Raw genomic sequence first — 15,409 nt, forward strand, 5'->3', positions numbered from 1 at the left:
TGGAGACTCGTAGACTCACATAGAGACCCATCTGCTCATTTTAACACATAGGCGTTCATGATCAATATTATTAGTATTGGTAACAGAGGTGTTTTGGGGTTAGATCGCACAAACATAAATATGCACATATGCACATGTGAAGCCTATTGAGATGCCACCGATGCAGGGCAGGAGGAGATATATGTATGTTGAACTTCTTTTGCACCATGCCAATCGAGATGTAAACCGAGGGTGAGATGGGAGGATAAGGCGGAATGAGAAATGAGGGCAGCAGCTGTGATGAGAGAAGAGGCATAGGAGAAAGACAATCCTAACAGCCAACCCCATAATAAAATAATATAACTGTTGGCTTAGAAGATCGCTATTATGTCAATGTATGTGTATGGTGAATGGGTCTCTATGAAAGTCCATTGGTGTCTGTGTTAGTCTAGGCAAGTGTATGGTTCTCGATGCAAGTCTACGAATCATGTAAGTGTATTTGAGTCCACTGGTCTCTCTGTGGGCCTATGCGTATGCAAGTGAGTCTACGGATCTTCAGAGTGGATGTGACTAGAAAAGTGCCACAGACTAAGCGATGCATTTCCTTCCTCTCCCCCCCCCCCCTCAACTTCTTTACATCCCTCTTCTGCCCTTTTGTGTGCCATTTGTTGTGGTCACTTATTCCTCTGCCCCTGCACACCCCTGCCATCTAAATCACTCTGTTATTCTTCTTCCACGCGTTTGTCCCACTCATGCGGGGTCCGCCGTCCTTGCCAACCTTCTCCACGCTGCCCTGTCCTGCGTCATCTCTCATTCTGCTCCTCGGCCCACCTTGTTCAATCGCACCACACCGCCCAACCACTTCTTCTGCCTTCCTCTTGATCTCTTTCCTTCCACTTGCATCACTTGCACCTTCTGACCCACGTATTTTTTTCCTGTCGTCACTCGATATGACCGGGCCATAACAGCCTCTTCTCTCTCATCTTCTCTGTGATTTCAACCACCTTAAGTCTTCCTCTCACTTCTTAATTTCTCACCATGTCCTTCCTTGTTTAACTCAAAATCCACCGCAACGTCCTCATCTCTGTGTCTGCCATAGCTTGGTCCTCCCTCTCTCTTGTGCCTCAGCAATGTGACCCATACAACAGCAGCTCTCCCGATATATTTTTCACCTGATGACGATTGCTTGTGTTGCGATTGAAACGTCGTGATGTTGTTATTATTTATAGATTTTTATTTCCATTCTTTGTTCTCTCTTTTTGGCTTTACTGAAAGACCCCAAAGAATATAACAATTGTGTTGTGTGAGCTGTGTGTTTGACCCTTCCGTTTTCGTATGGCTGCATGTAGATGCAGAGCAAAAACTGCAGTTTCCCTTTCAGGTTGTTGAAGCCAAATAACCTCGTCAGGAGCAGCGGAATCTACCGCTGTGGATTATATGTTGTACATTCTGTTCTCGATGGCCACGGTCGCAAACTGGAGAGTTTTTTTGTGCATCAGATATCCGCATCTGCGATGGATTCTGTTTGGTGGTGCTTTCTAGCAGCACTTGCCCCAACATTCTGTTGTAGGCTATACGGGGGATCTCTGTCTTTGGTGTTTGATGGCGGCGTAGGGTCCTGGGGAGCACCAATGTAGTGCTTAGCGCACTGCACTACAAACCCGGTGACCCGAGTTCGATTCCCGCTCACGCCAACACCAGTAACGATTATCTCAACCGGTCCTGGGCCTCCCCTAGGTCGACCCAGCCTCAAATAAGTACACTGTGCGGTGTGTAAACATTGTAACTTAGGGGGACAAAGGCGGCCGGGGCGTGTTGCTGGCCACCCACCCCCTACTGTGCCGTGGTCGGCCTTCACAGGTGCGACTCGCTACCGGCACTTGCCCCAACGGTCGGCAGAGGCTACACGGGGGGGATCTTGTGTCTTTGTTCGCTGTCGGCGCAGGGTGCTGGGCAGCGCGTCTCAGTTCGACGAGTTCGGCAGGGTGTTCCACTGCCGGCGAGGCTCCCCCATGAGTCCTCAGCACAAGTGCTCCGTGTGGTGACGAAAACGACCGTGTACCACCACCACCACCACCCCCCCCACCCTCCCCGTGCATCGGCCAGAGACGGGGGGCCGCTGCTCGGGCTCGCGGGTGCGATGAGTTCGACTCCCGAGTTTGACCCCCCACCCACCCCCCCCCCCCCCCCCCGATCGTTGCGTTCTTCGGATGTATTTCATTGTTGAAGGGAGCAGAGCAAATGTCAGGTGTGTTCCGATGAACGGTAATGTTGGGCTGGGTGGCTCAAAGCGAGGGCTTGTGTCTTTGGATTAACGCTCGCGAGAAAGAGGATCATGCACGTGGTTAGTTTGGCGGTCATAGCCCGCTGTCACTGGTAATTTGCACAAGCCTCAATGCGTGTTAATTATTGTCAGTGGCAACCAATGCTGGCATGGGATTTGGAGAGTATGCATTTGTCCCATAAATGGTAGACATTCCACATTCCAAAGGCATGGACCAGTCTGTCCTGAGAACAACTGCAGAACGAGAATCTATTCACGAGGCACCTTGAAACTAAACTTCAGCTACAAGGTGCAAGGTATGACGGAAGAGCGATGATGTAACAGTGTTGAAAGTGAACATAATTTAAGCGGGTAAATAACAAGCGTACTGTGCTATGAACTCGGTGCCACATGTTCGATTCCTGACCACGGTCATCACAATTGGCGAGTGATAGCGACACCGGTCCTGGCTTTCCTACGTTTGCCAACTCGCACTGACCAGCGTGGTGAAGTAGGGTCAAACAACATCCATGGTCAAAATGGTGCGGGGAAGCCTTCATCAGTGGATTGACAAAAATGATTCGTGGGAAATAGCAGACAGTGACCACCATCGCCAGGGCACCATTCGTTGACCCATCCCAGGGTGGGTTTGACATCTGGAAAATGGCCCCAATGCAAAAGAGAAACAAGTAGGTTCATATCTGCAACAGATACACAGTGCCAGGATCATCGTGAGAAGCGCTGGCTTTAATTCCTTGCTCAGTATTTCCATGACTATGGCATTCAAACTGTTTCTTCGTGTGCTGTATTTGAACAATAGCAAATGGATATGTCGTGTTTGTATATAGGTGCTTACAGAAAAGTCGCAAATCCCCTCTCGCGTACGGGCGAAGTGAATCGTGATAAGCGCCGTGTTAAAACCGTACGTTTCATTAAAAAAACAAACGCTTGCCCTTGCTCGCCTTGAGCGATGTGTGGGCATTCCTGGGGCAATTAAAATGTACTCGTTAAACAGATCGCTGGATAAAACCTGAGAATCTGCGCTGCGACTTTTATTACCCCAGTTGGTGACGTTGGTTAACATGCACATTGCCATATTACTGTGCACAAAACCGCCGACTGTTAATCTAGCCGGCTTATTGCTACGTATCGATAACTATATTTGTACCTCCGCTATAGCTGACTTAATTATGAATTAATAATTCGGCGTCATTGTGGAGAATGTTGATAATTATTGAATGCCTTCTTTCCATGTTTGCCTCTCCAGATACATAATTTAAGTATTTCACCCACGTCCTTCTGGGAATTCATCTGTTCAGCAGCATTGGTTGAAATACCAGCAAGCAACCTTGACTCTGCTGATGAGACACCGCATGTCAAAACCGGTGCAGTGTTTGCTTGTATTAAAACGATGATGTTGAGAAAATTCGCTCCCAGAAGGCCGTGTGACCGATGAGGATGTGTAAGAAAAGCTTTTATTTTTTTTACATGGAGGGACATATGTAAAGAAGGTGTTGTTTATCTTTTTTAGGTAATTGAGGTTGTGTTGCTGCTATACAAAGCAAGCTGTGCCAATTGTTGTAAAGTGATACGCACACATATTCCATCAGCTGACGTATGATCAATGCCCGTCATGTTAATGGCAGCACTGTTAATTAAAGGTCTACTCTTATGGTTGGTTACCCAGGTTAGTTTTTTTATTATTACAATATATATTGTGTGTAAAACCCCAGTCCCTTAAATAAATGAGCATTGTATTTATTGTTGTCCAAAGATTGTGGCCAAATTTTCACCAATTTGATGCGTAAAAAAAAACACAATTTAGCAATGGCATACAAATGCTTGATGTATTTGGTGGCTCGTTATCAAATGTAATTTTCTACACTGAAGACGACCAGATTGTGGCGAGAACAGGAAAGCACGTTGATGGAAAATGTCCGCAGGAAAATACATTGTTAAACCATCATTCTGCTAATTACAGTATAAAAATACTGCGTGAATTTTAACTAAAAGACAATTTACATCGACTGTACTTTCGTTTTTTGTGGCTGTAATAGCAAAACTCATGATCGATGGATTTGCATTGGAGTAGACTTTTAAAGGGAGCATGCCTTTATTATATTTTTGATGAATTTTCGAGTGCTTTTACTATTTCATGTAATGTATATAAAACAAGATGGGGGGTTTATTGAAGATATTCCATTGTATTTTACTTAGATGATTAAGGCAAAAAAATACATACAAATAATTGTTTAATGCATAAATCACGAAAATATGTAATATTTGCCTTTCTGCTATGCATTGCAACATTATACAAAATAACATGAAGTGAAACCTTGTTGTAACCTTCCCACGTGACTTTTCGAATTACCTAACATCCCATTTTTTTAAGTCCCCTCCAAAAAAACACATTTACATAAAGTGTGTTCCCATATTTAACATTTTCCCACACGGAACATTCTATTTCGCTGGTATTCTGATAAACATTACCTAGAGGCTTTGCTACATTTTAAAAGGAAAATGCAGCGTGTTTTCGTTTCACCTTGTCTCAATATTTTATATGTGTGTGCACTTTGTGTCCATGCGAAAGCTTGTGCAGGATAAGTGCTTGGAATTTGGTCATTGCAATGAACTGAAAATCACAACGATGATTGCCATTGGGAAAAAATATGTGTGATGAATATTATTATTTTACCAGGTAAGGCACACCGAGCTATAAAGCTCTTTTCCAGAAGCGACCTGGCCACAAATGATAGCTCAACGAAGTGGCTTATCACGTGGAAATGTATAGCAGCCAAATACTCACACGCATGTTGATTCTAAATGTGGAAGGGAAACCCGGAGAGGAATCCACACGATCACGGAGAGAACATGCAAACTCCAAATATACAGGCGTCAAGGTCGGGATCGAACCCATGACCTCCTGTATACCAGGCGAGGTAGTTAACATCTCGCCACCGTGGCACCCAACTATACATGCGTATACAGTAGTATTTTTAAGTATAAGCGCAGCACTGTGGAACGAATTCCAAAAGATTCCACAATAAATATTGCTGAGTATAAATGAATACTAGTAGCACACTGCACGATAAAAAAAAACCGGTGGCCATTTTCTCAATGCTAATAACTTAATCTTGTCCAGATTTTCTAGTGTATACCATGTGACTGGTGACCAAAACGTCACCCTCATTGCATTACTGATTAATGTGGGTACCATGAAGAAAACAATATTAACCAAGTGGCTAAATGACCCATATTTCATTTATTAATACTGCACAATAAGCAACACTGATGGACAATCATGACTGATTGAGGTAAATGCTAACATTTTAGAACGGCTAAAATCCGTAATTTAGCACAAACATTCAAGTCATTGTGTATAACAATTTTGCTGAAAATCTGAATTGAAAATTTTTTTGGACGGTCAAAAATTATGTACTACTGGTGGTTTACTTGGTTATAATCACAGCGCATGGATAAAATAAAGTTCCACATTGATCATGCTAAACTCTATAAAATATCCAATCCCCATCAGTGAACCACAAGTGATTTGCCTCCAGGAGAGAGTACGATGCTAAAGCTGAAAGTGGGTAAAGCCCGCTACCAGTTACTTGTACCCAATAATAACAATAATAATCCAACAGTCTTTAGCATCCAAGAGACTGTGCTGGAGGAAAATGTTCGATGGGTTGTCCACCGTCCACCCTCTTCATAGCCAGGAACCTGGGCCCCTCTGGCCCATGGGCCCCGGTGCAGTGGCAGTAGCCTGGACATTCAAACACCATGCCACTGTGTTGGACTATAATGAAAGAGCTTTGTTGGGTTGCCGATTGTTTTCTTCCTTTAAGGGGCCAAATGACGTTGACGAAATGCCACTTCACCACCGAGCACATGCATTCACTTCTGTACAGGCGCCCTAACATTGCCGCACACCACAATTCCACAGCAGTGTATTTTATTTCACATGTGTGGTTTTTGCAATGCTTTTTAGAACTTTTTGATTAAGTGCTGGCTTCATATAAATTGTCCAAAATTTACCGCAGTAAATGGATTTATTATATATTCTAATAAATCGGTAATAAAAAATACTGTCTAAATTTGTTTTTTTGTGTGTGTATGTATATATAGGTACTTTTTTCAAACAGTATACTGTAGATTACATTTCATAATGTTATAAAGAAGAATATCTCTTAACATAAAAGTTTTCACAGCCAATATTATGACTCAATTTATTTTTGGATTAGGCCATGTAATAATATGGCCACATTTTATTTTAAGACCCTACACTCCCCGACGTAATATTTTTTACGTGCACAAGCATGTGACGCGCCAATTGTTATCTTTATTGATTTAGCTCACCATTAAGTTTAAGAACAATATACCTATCTCCGTGATTTTACCGAAATACCCAAAGAATGTGAATTCCTGCAATCACGAAAGCTTTAAGTCAAGATTTAAGAACAATCCTGATTATCAAAGTTATCAGTTACTGTATATGTGACTTTCCACTTCGCCAAGCATCCTCAGGAAAAAATCTAGGAAGGAAGTTAGAATAGAATCTAATAAGCCGGAACGTCATTCTGATTAGCCCAGAATAATATTCTGACCTTCACCCAAAATCAACTATGCAGCGTCCCAGTAAACGTTCAACGTTCGGAACAACGTTCACAACATGTCTGCACATGTAGCAACCCTATCAACCTACAATTGTTCCACCGCCTCCACCTCAAAAATAACTCGACCTCACCCCTTCCTACTTCCTGAGTTTTGGCAAAATGCTAATCCACATGCTTATCTGTGGGCATGTGTCCACAATGCACTCGATATTTGGGTCAGATTACGTTTTGAGCTGTATTCAGCTATATACAGCTCAAGCTACAAGCTATGGTTCACACTTAAGCCGATGGCAAATATGTAGGCATTTCAGGCTGACAATGACCACAATCTTCTTGCCGTAGTCACACCGTCTCACTAGTTAAGCAAATGTCTGGTGTTTCCCAACATGTTCTCAAGGTTATTCTTATTCCCAGCCACCACTAGTGTATGCATGTTTAATACGAATTTCACTCTTCCATATCGCGAACACGCATGTTAGGGTGGAGACATGGCCTAGCCACAGCACATTCGAGACTTTTTGAAAAGGTTTGCGGTTCAATTTCAGTGGCTGCCCTGGTTAATACTGTAGCTATACTAAACATTAAAGACGCATCATCATCTTCATAATAAAAGCTAAACATACCGCAATGTTGTTCGAATAAAAGTAGCCCGTGTCACGGTCCAAGATTTAGCAAATTTGATCAATTACTTAATTAGGCGGCAATATAGCAACGTCGCACCCTTACCGGCATACTAATACCCACTTCTGACCGGGTTCCAATTGAAACTCACAGGGACAGCTGCCACCGGCGGTCCCCTGCTGTAGGGGTGCCCTGAGATATATGTGCATGGGAGGTGCATTATAAATGTTAGGTGCTGATAGTGATAATGACCATGATGATGAAATCTCAACAATACACTATGGAGACCTCGGGCCCCGGGTCCTTCTCGGGGACGTGTCTCAAGCGGAAGACGAAAGGCTTCGTCTCTACGCTGGGCAGCGTGCCCTCCCCCATGGGCAGCTGCCTCCTGTGGCGCAGGTTCAGCGGGTGGTTGATGATCTCGTGCTGGAAGCGCCGGGACAAATAGTCGGGGCGCCGTCTGCCCTGCTTTGTCAGGCAGGAGGCTGCGTGTCGCTCGGCCACGAGGTAACCCCGAAGCTGGAGTATGCAGAAAATGAGCGCCAGAAACAGCAGCGCGTGAATGAGGTGCAGGAGCCAGGGAAAGATGCCGTACCTGAGGCACCTCGTCGTGGTGAGTCTCTTCAAGTGACTTACTAAGGCGTCGGAAAGAGAAGCGTCGGAAAGAAAACCGTCGGTTAAACCGCCTTCCGTCGGCGGAGGCCGAAATCTGTTGTCGCACGGATTTTCCCGTGAAGTTTCCGGGGGGGCGGCCGCCTCCTCCGGCCGGCAGAGACACCAGCGTTGGGTGCGAGCCGATGCAGACGTGCGAGCTGTGGCGGTGCCTTCGACGGTCGCGTCCCGCCTAGCCGTCGTCGGTTCGCCGCCGCCGCCGCCGCCGCCGCCTTCGGGAGTCGCGCGGGAACGCGCGCTCGTCCGTGTCAGCGCGGCGCCAAGAGCTGCGGTCGTTTGACGTGGACTCGTCGTCGGATTATGCAGAGTTGCGGGTGCAGCGGCGGTGCTGCTCGGCGCGTCCGCTGCGGTTGTTGCGACCGCGCGTGCTGTTGTCGTCGCCGGCGCGGCCGTCGCGAGTGTCGTTTGAACGCGGGTGGCATTGGTGAAGTCGCCTGACGACCGCGTGGTTGTTTGCGCTCGTGCAGCGATGACTCGGCTCGCCGTTGCTTCCCCCGTGCTCGCCACCCATGGGGTGGTCTTCACGCGAGTCGCCGCGGCGCTGGGAACAGCGGTGCTGGCTTCGACCGTCGTACGAAGAGTCGCCCTGACGGTGGAGGGAACGTTTGTGACTTGGGCAGTGGTCATTTCTGCTGTTGTTGACGAAACCGTAGTCATCTTTTGAAATGCGGTGGTCGGTTTACCTTGAACTGTTGTTGGTGCTGAGGGCGATGCTGTAGTCGCAGGTCTCGGTGTAGTTTTCACAACAGGGATCGGAAAGGTGGGTATAGCGACATTTGTGCTTGGATCATGAGTTGCTGGACAAAAAGAGTCCTTATCCAAGTTATACAATGGTGTTGCAGAATGTGGACCATGATCTGAGCAGAGAATGCTTTCGATGTCCTTTTGCAATAAGCTGTTGTACACCTTGTCGTCGTTCATATCGTGCATCCACTCCCAAAAGTAGGCAACAGAACAGTCGCATATCCACTGATTCTGGTAGCCGTAGAAGTAGGAGAGGAACACTGGCTCAAAGAATCCACTCGGCAGTGACTTAAGACTGTTGTTGGAGATGTCCAACACATCCAGATTAGTCATTGAGCTCATGAGGTCAGCAGAAACGGAAGCCAGGTCATTTCCAGGAACGGACAGCATTCGGAGTGAATCCATGTTGGTGAAGGAGCTTTGGTCGAGAGTTCCGAGGCGATTGTTGCCGAGAAAAAGTTCCTGGAGATCGACGAGGGCGGCGAAAGCGTCCGCGGGCAAGTGTGCGATCTGGTTGTCGTTGATCTTGAGCCGAGTGAGACGGCGGAGGAAGCCGAGAGGTGGCAACTCGGTGAGCTCGTTGTGCGAAGCGTCAATGTGCAAGATGGGCATCGCCGCCCGCGGCGTCACGCTCACGATGCGGTTGTGGGCCAGGTCCAGCTCCTCCAGGAGAGGGAGGCCCTCCAGGGCGGCCCACATGGGGGCGACCAGGTGGTTGGAGGTCAGCCACAGGACCTTGATGTCCGTTCTCAGGTTGGTGGGGAAATCCCGCAGGCCCCGTGAGCTGCAGTTAGCTCGGAGACGGCCCGCGTTGTCGGGGCCAATGTCACAGCTCTCGTCGCGGCCGTCGGAGGAGCAGCTCGGCAGAAGGAGACAGATGAGCACAAGGGACGCTGAGGGTTTGTTGGGAAAAGTAACACAAACAAACAAAATAGTGTCGTGAGCAAGCGCACACAAATTGTGCTGACGCAGATTACAAGACGCCACGGAAAATAAGACGCGACCCAAACTTGTGCCCAGTGTCAATAACGTTACACGAATTTGGTGACACACACAAAAGACACACCAGATTAATTATAAGGTGAACCAACACTTTTGGTTTAAATAAATGGGGGGGGGGGGGGGAGTGCATCTTATAATTCAGAGAACACGGTAGTACTAACAGCTGCAAGTAATTTACAAATAAAGTTCAATGCTTATTAGATGGTGTATTGAGATGACACTTACCGAATTGGAGTTCATGCAGGGGCATGGTGTTTGCACGCTGCGGGTAGCGGTGACCGTGTGCATGCAGCCGATAGATTTCTCTCTTAATGAGACATATCCTTGTATTGCTCATTGGCACAGAGGCACACACACCCAGTGGCCCACCCATAGCCCTATCAACTCACAACACATGCCGAGAGAACGTGTAATAATAACGCCATATATGGCCGGCTTTAATGTCATTATAAACTTTGTTTCCAGCATTACAGCCACACTCATCTGGAAATGAGGTCGAGAGGTCATCCTGGCAATGGCCACCGATGAGAATGGAGCAATGCTCATCTCCATTGGCAGTCCCAAGATGGTGGTGGAAATTCCACATTCCCATGGCAGAGGCAGTGTACCCGTAGAATATTGTTAACATTTGGGGCAATGCTTATATCCATTTCGCGTAGCCACGACCAGGGAGTAGAACCAAACCGAACTGATAAGCGTAACTGTTAACTGGTATACCAAGTGCTCTTGCCAAAATCATCTGGAAATCCAGTGGCATTTGTTTAACTAGCCTGAATCTGTTGGTGAGACCCAGAATGTCAAAACTAGTTCAACGTTTGCTTGATGAAACAAATTCTGCTGAATAATATTGGTCTAGAAAGCCCCATTGGCCGATGAACGAAAGCATTGTATTAATGTATTTATTTGCGGAGTTCTGCTTGTGTGCAGAGGGAGGCGCAGTGGTAACACTTCGTGAGCCATCATCCAAGCGTGCAGAGTTTGACTCGGGTGCCTTTCTGCCGTGAAGTTTTGTATTGTTCCGTATGGATTTCCCCCAATAACTAAAAACATATACACATAAAAATGCAATGTCAATCGTGTGCCAAATCACCGTGTGCCACACAGGAGCAGGCTACATCCAGAATCATCAGGCAACATCGCCTAATGATGCTGGATGCAATTGGCAGCGAAACGTCACGCTACTCAAATTGTAAATGTTGTGGATTTACTCTCCAACACACCAGTGGGCTGAAGTAGTAAATAATTGGCACGTTTTGTTTCCGTTACAAATCTTACTGGTTGGCTTTGTCGGGTGGTGGCGGGTTATACTTAAGCGATCTTACTAACAACGAACTTTATTATATTGTTCGCGAATAACTACGTTGAAAACTGCCAATAGGGGGCTCTGCGCTCTGAGACGTTTCCTTAACGCAATACGAACGCACCTTCATTCATAACATAGGGGTTAAATTTTGATTTAAAGCTTTCGTGACTGCAGTAATTCATATTCTTAGTTTTTTCGGTAAAGTCACGTTGAAGAGAAACAACAAAAATAACAAAATATATATAAAACAATAAAAAATTCTCACGACGTTTCGACCATAACTCAAACGGTCATCATCAGGTGTGTCGGTTTGCATAAATTTATTTTGAAAACGGCATATTTATTTATATATATATAAAAAAATAACGTTTGCGTCACGCGCAACGATTGGCAGTTTGCCCAGGACTAGTCCATCTATTTTTTGAAAAGAGGAGGGGGGAGACGAAATTTGTTTTTATGTATGCTGTCTGAAAGCCACTGTAAGCGTGAACAATCAATCAAGAACTGAAATGATTTATCAAATCTTTCCAATGATTGCTAAGATAGAATCCATCTTCTTGGTTGAAATTGTCTCTGTGCTTGTATATGTGGATAGCCTCATGAACGAATCTCTCATGGAAGCCAGATGGCTTACAAAGAACCTCCGTCTTGGAAAAGTCAATGGCATGTGAGCCTACTGAATTAGAACAATGATCTGCTACGGCCGAGGTGTTGGTCCTACCGTGTTTAAGGTCTGCTTTATGTTCACGAATGCGGTCCGAGATATGGCGTTTGGTTTCTCCAATGTAACTACTACCACAGAGGCAACTTAGTTTGTAGACACCAGGGTATTGTATGTCCGGAATCACATCTTTTACAGACGGAACCAGATCACGGATTTTATGTAATGTGTTGAAACGGACCTGGATCTTGTGTTTATTCAAGATTTTGGAGATCTTTTTTGTGATCCCAGCAATGTAGGGTAAAGTGATGGTTTTGAAAGGCTCCTCAAGAGGGTTCTTCTTCATGGTTTGAGTGATAGCTTTGCGGATTGTATAGTCGGAGTAACCATTAGCCCTAAGAGCTTGGTGTACGTGCTTGAGTTCACTGCTTATGTGTTCCTGGTCGGATATGCATTGGGCTCTATGATACAGAGTCTTGATGAGAGAATTCTTCTGTGATGGATGGTGGTGGGAATCCGGTTTCAGATAAGCATCCGTATGGGTAGCTTTCCTCCCCCTTTCTCCAGTTATAGCTAACATTTTCATGGAGAAATTTGAGACTGACGCCATCCAGACTGCCACTCTGCGCCCAACCTTATGGAAGAGGTACGTGGATGACACTTTTGTCATCTGGCCACATGGCCGGCCTGCTCTAGACCAATTCTTCGACCACATCAATTCCATACACCCAGCCATCAGATTTACCATGGAAGTCGAAATAGATGGCAAGATACCTTTTTTGGATGTCCTAATTAAAAAGAGACCTGATGGTTCAATGAGCCACTCTGTCTACAGGAAAGCTACCCATACGGATGCTTATCTGAAACCGGATTCCCACCACCATCCATCACAGAAGAATTCTCTCATCAAGACTCTGTATCATAGAGCCCAATGCATATCCGACCAGGAACACATAAGCAGTGAACTCAAGCACGTACACCAAGCTCTTAGGGCTAATGGTTACTCCGACTATACAATCCGCAAAGCTATCACTCAAACCATGAAGAAGAACCCTCTTGAGGAGCCTTTCAAAACCATCACTTTACCCTACATTGCTGGGATCACAAAAAAGATCTCCAAAATCTTGAATAAACACAAGATCCAGGTCCGTTTCAACACATTACATAAAATCCGTGATCTGGTTCCGTCTGTAAAAGATGTGATTCCGGACATACAATACCCTGGTGTCTACAAACTAAGTTGCCTCTGTGGTAGTAGTTACATTGGAGAAACCAAACGCCATATCTCGGACCGCATTCGTGAACATAAAGCAGACCTTAAACACGGTAGGACCAACACCTCGGCCGTAGCAGATCATTGTTCTAATTCAGTAGGCTCACATGCCATTGACTTTTCCAAGACGGAGGTTCTTTGTAAGCCATCTGGCTTCCATGAGAGATTCGTTCATGAGGCTATCCACATATACAAGCACAGAGACAATTTCAACCGAGAAGATGGATTCTATCTTAGCAATCATTGGAAAGATTTGATAAATCATTTCAGTTCTTGATTGATTGTTCACGCTTACAGTGGCTTTCAGACAGCATACATAAAAACAAATTTCGTCTCCCCCCTCCTCTTTTCAAAAAATAGATGGACTAGTCCTGGGCAAACTGCCAATCGTTGCGCGTGACGCAAACGTTATTTTTATATATATAAATAAATATGCCGTTTTCAAAATAAATTTATGCAAACCGACACACCTGATGATGACCGTTTGAGTTATGGTCGAAACGTCGTGAGAATTTTTTATTGTTTTATATATATTTTGTTATTTTTGTTGTTTCTCTTCAACATAGGGGTTGTTTTTTTATGGTTTGATCGCATGCCATTGTGAGCATCTGGAACGGCACTTTGCCATAGCCACCCACAGCTCTGTGGGTGAGCTTTCTGGGTGCGTGGAATCAGAATGGGAATATTTATTTCCGCTGGTGGAAAAATCCGATGAGCTGTAAAGCTCTTTTCTTCACAGACGCCCAGTGGAGCGGTGTCTAAGAGACACCCAGGAGGACAGGGGATAGCGCCAGAGACAACGAGACGGGGATAGAGATAGGTGCTAAAAGACGTGAATACGAAACGCAGGGAGACAAGAGGCCAAAATTGATACACAACAGATAGAGATGCACGTGCAAGGGATAGGGGCCGTCCATAAATGACGTCACGCACCTAGGGGGGGGGGGGGGTCAGACATTTGTGACGATGTGTGACGAGGGGGGGGGGGGTGAGAAATGTGACGTCACATCAAAATTTCGCAACTTTAAATAACTATAGACAACACGTTCTACTTAATTAGACTTTTTTATAATGTTTTCTCCGACAACATCAGAGTGCAGCGCCACATTAAATACACACTACAATGATAATAGTTTAAAGCGATTTGAAGCATGTTTTATTTGGGGGGGGGGAAGAGCTTTGTGACGTCATATTTGGGGGGGTCTGACTTTTTGTGACGCCGTGTGACGAGGGGGGTCGAAAATCGTCCAAATTCGCGTGACGTCATTTATGGACGGCCCCATAGGCAGACACAGGTATAGAGGTAGATACACAAAAAAAGACAGGGACAAGAGACATTGAGACACGGAAATAGGCACACACAGAGAGACAGAGATAGTCACGTGGTAGGGGAGGCCTTCATCCAGCAGTGGATAGGCCACGGCTGATTACGAAGTCGCGAATCTCATCGTGCACGCGGCACGGCGGGAATCGATTGGACATTTAGCTGAAGAATCGATCCGTGTGCCAGTCGCCGTTTCAACGAATTATGATTGCATGGTGAACGATTAAATAATATAATCGTCCACCACCACCAGCACGTCGCTTATCGAACACGCTCCTTCGAACCCCTCCACCACTCTTGCGATTGCTAGTTATAGGTAATCAAACTTATCGATTAACATGAACACTAACCACAACCCCTGGATTTCGAAATCGATTCTTAACCCCAATTCGAACACCTGCCCGGACGGATCCACCACCTCTGAAGAATCGATCCAATAGATTCATAAAACGGCAGTCGAATCGAGCTCACCGTCCGAGCCCGCGATCGGTATCAACCTAAATAAGCGTGCACGGCTCTTCGTTTTATCACTGTCCACCATCAGTCCAATGGAACTCATCGAAGCACTTGCTCTCTACTGTCATCTATTCAAGATACACAATCCCACCACGACCCAGGAATCGACTCGATCGATGCGTTTCGCGCAAATGGAATCGAATGTCGCAGGGTTCGACTGAGAGTACAGTGCAGTGGAGCAAACCCCCCACCCACCTCCATGTGCAGCTCTCGCAGCAGGCACGGGGCTCCAAGCACGGGGCAGCAGGCACGGGGCTCCAAGCACGCAGCAGACACGGGGCTCCAAGCACGCAGCAGGCACGGCGCAGCAGGCACGGGGCTCCAAGCACGGGGCAGCAGGCACGGCGCAGCAGGCACGGGGCTCCAAGCACGGGGCAGCAGGCACGGGGCTCCAAGCTCGCAGCCGTCGGTGGTTCGCCAGTCGCCGTCAATCAG

The 15,409-nt window shown here is 46.2% G+C and overlaps 2 protein-coding genes across 4 annotated transcripts in view; one reads left to right on the forward strand and one right to left on the reverse strand.

Moving 5' to 3' along the window:
- ECEL1 (endothelin converting enzyme like 1) overlaps positions 1–6,339 on the forward strand; it is a 37,889-nt gene extending 31,550 nt beyond the window's left edge. For all 3 annotated transcript variants that reach the window (XM_032962260.2, XM_032962259.2, XM_032962261.2), the window contains exon 18: positions 1,925–6,339. In XM_032962260.2, the coding sequence (XP_032818151.2) occupies positions 1,925–2,024 (100 nt within the window). In that variant the 3' untranslated portion in view covers positions 2,025–6,339. The remainder of the gene's footprint in view (positions 1–1,924) is intronic.
- On the reverse strand, positions 5,486–15,401 carry LOC116946965 (uncharacterized). Its single transcript, XM_032962262.2, has 2 exons — positions 15,170–15,401; positions 5,486–9,788 (listed from the first exon to the last, which is right to left on the reverse strand). The coding sequence occupies exon 2, from the start codon at positions 9,592–9,594 to the stop codon at positions 7,747–7,749; it is 1,848 nt and encodes a 615-aa protein (XP_032818153.2). The 5' UTR covers positions 9,595–9,788; positions 15,170–15,401; the 3' UTR covers positions 5,486–7,746.
- Positions 15,402–15,409: the final 8 nt, after the last annotated feature.

Source organism: Petromyzon marinus, chromosome 28 (genome assembly GCF_048934315.1).
Source record: "Petromyzon marinus isolate PM22_M1 ecotype Great Lakes invasive population chromosome 28, UKy_Petmar_22M1.pri1.0, whole genome shotgun sequence".
In the NCBI taxonomy this organism is placed as follows: Eukaryota; Metazoa; Chordata; class Hyperoartia; order Petromyzontiformes; family Petromyzontidae; genus Petromyzon; species Petromyzon marinus.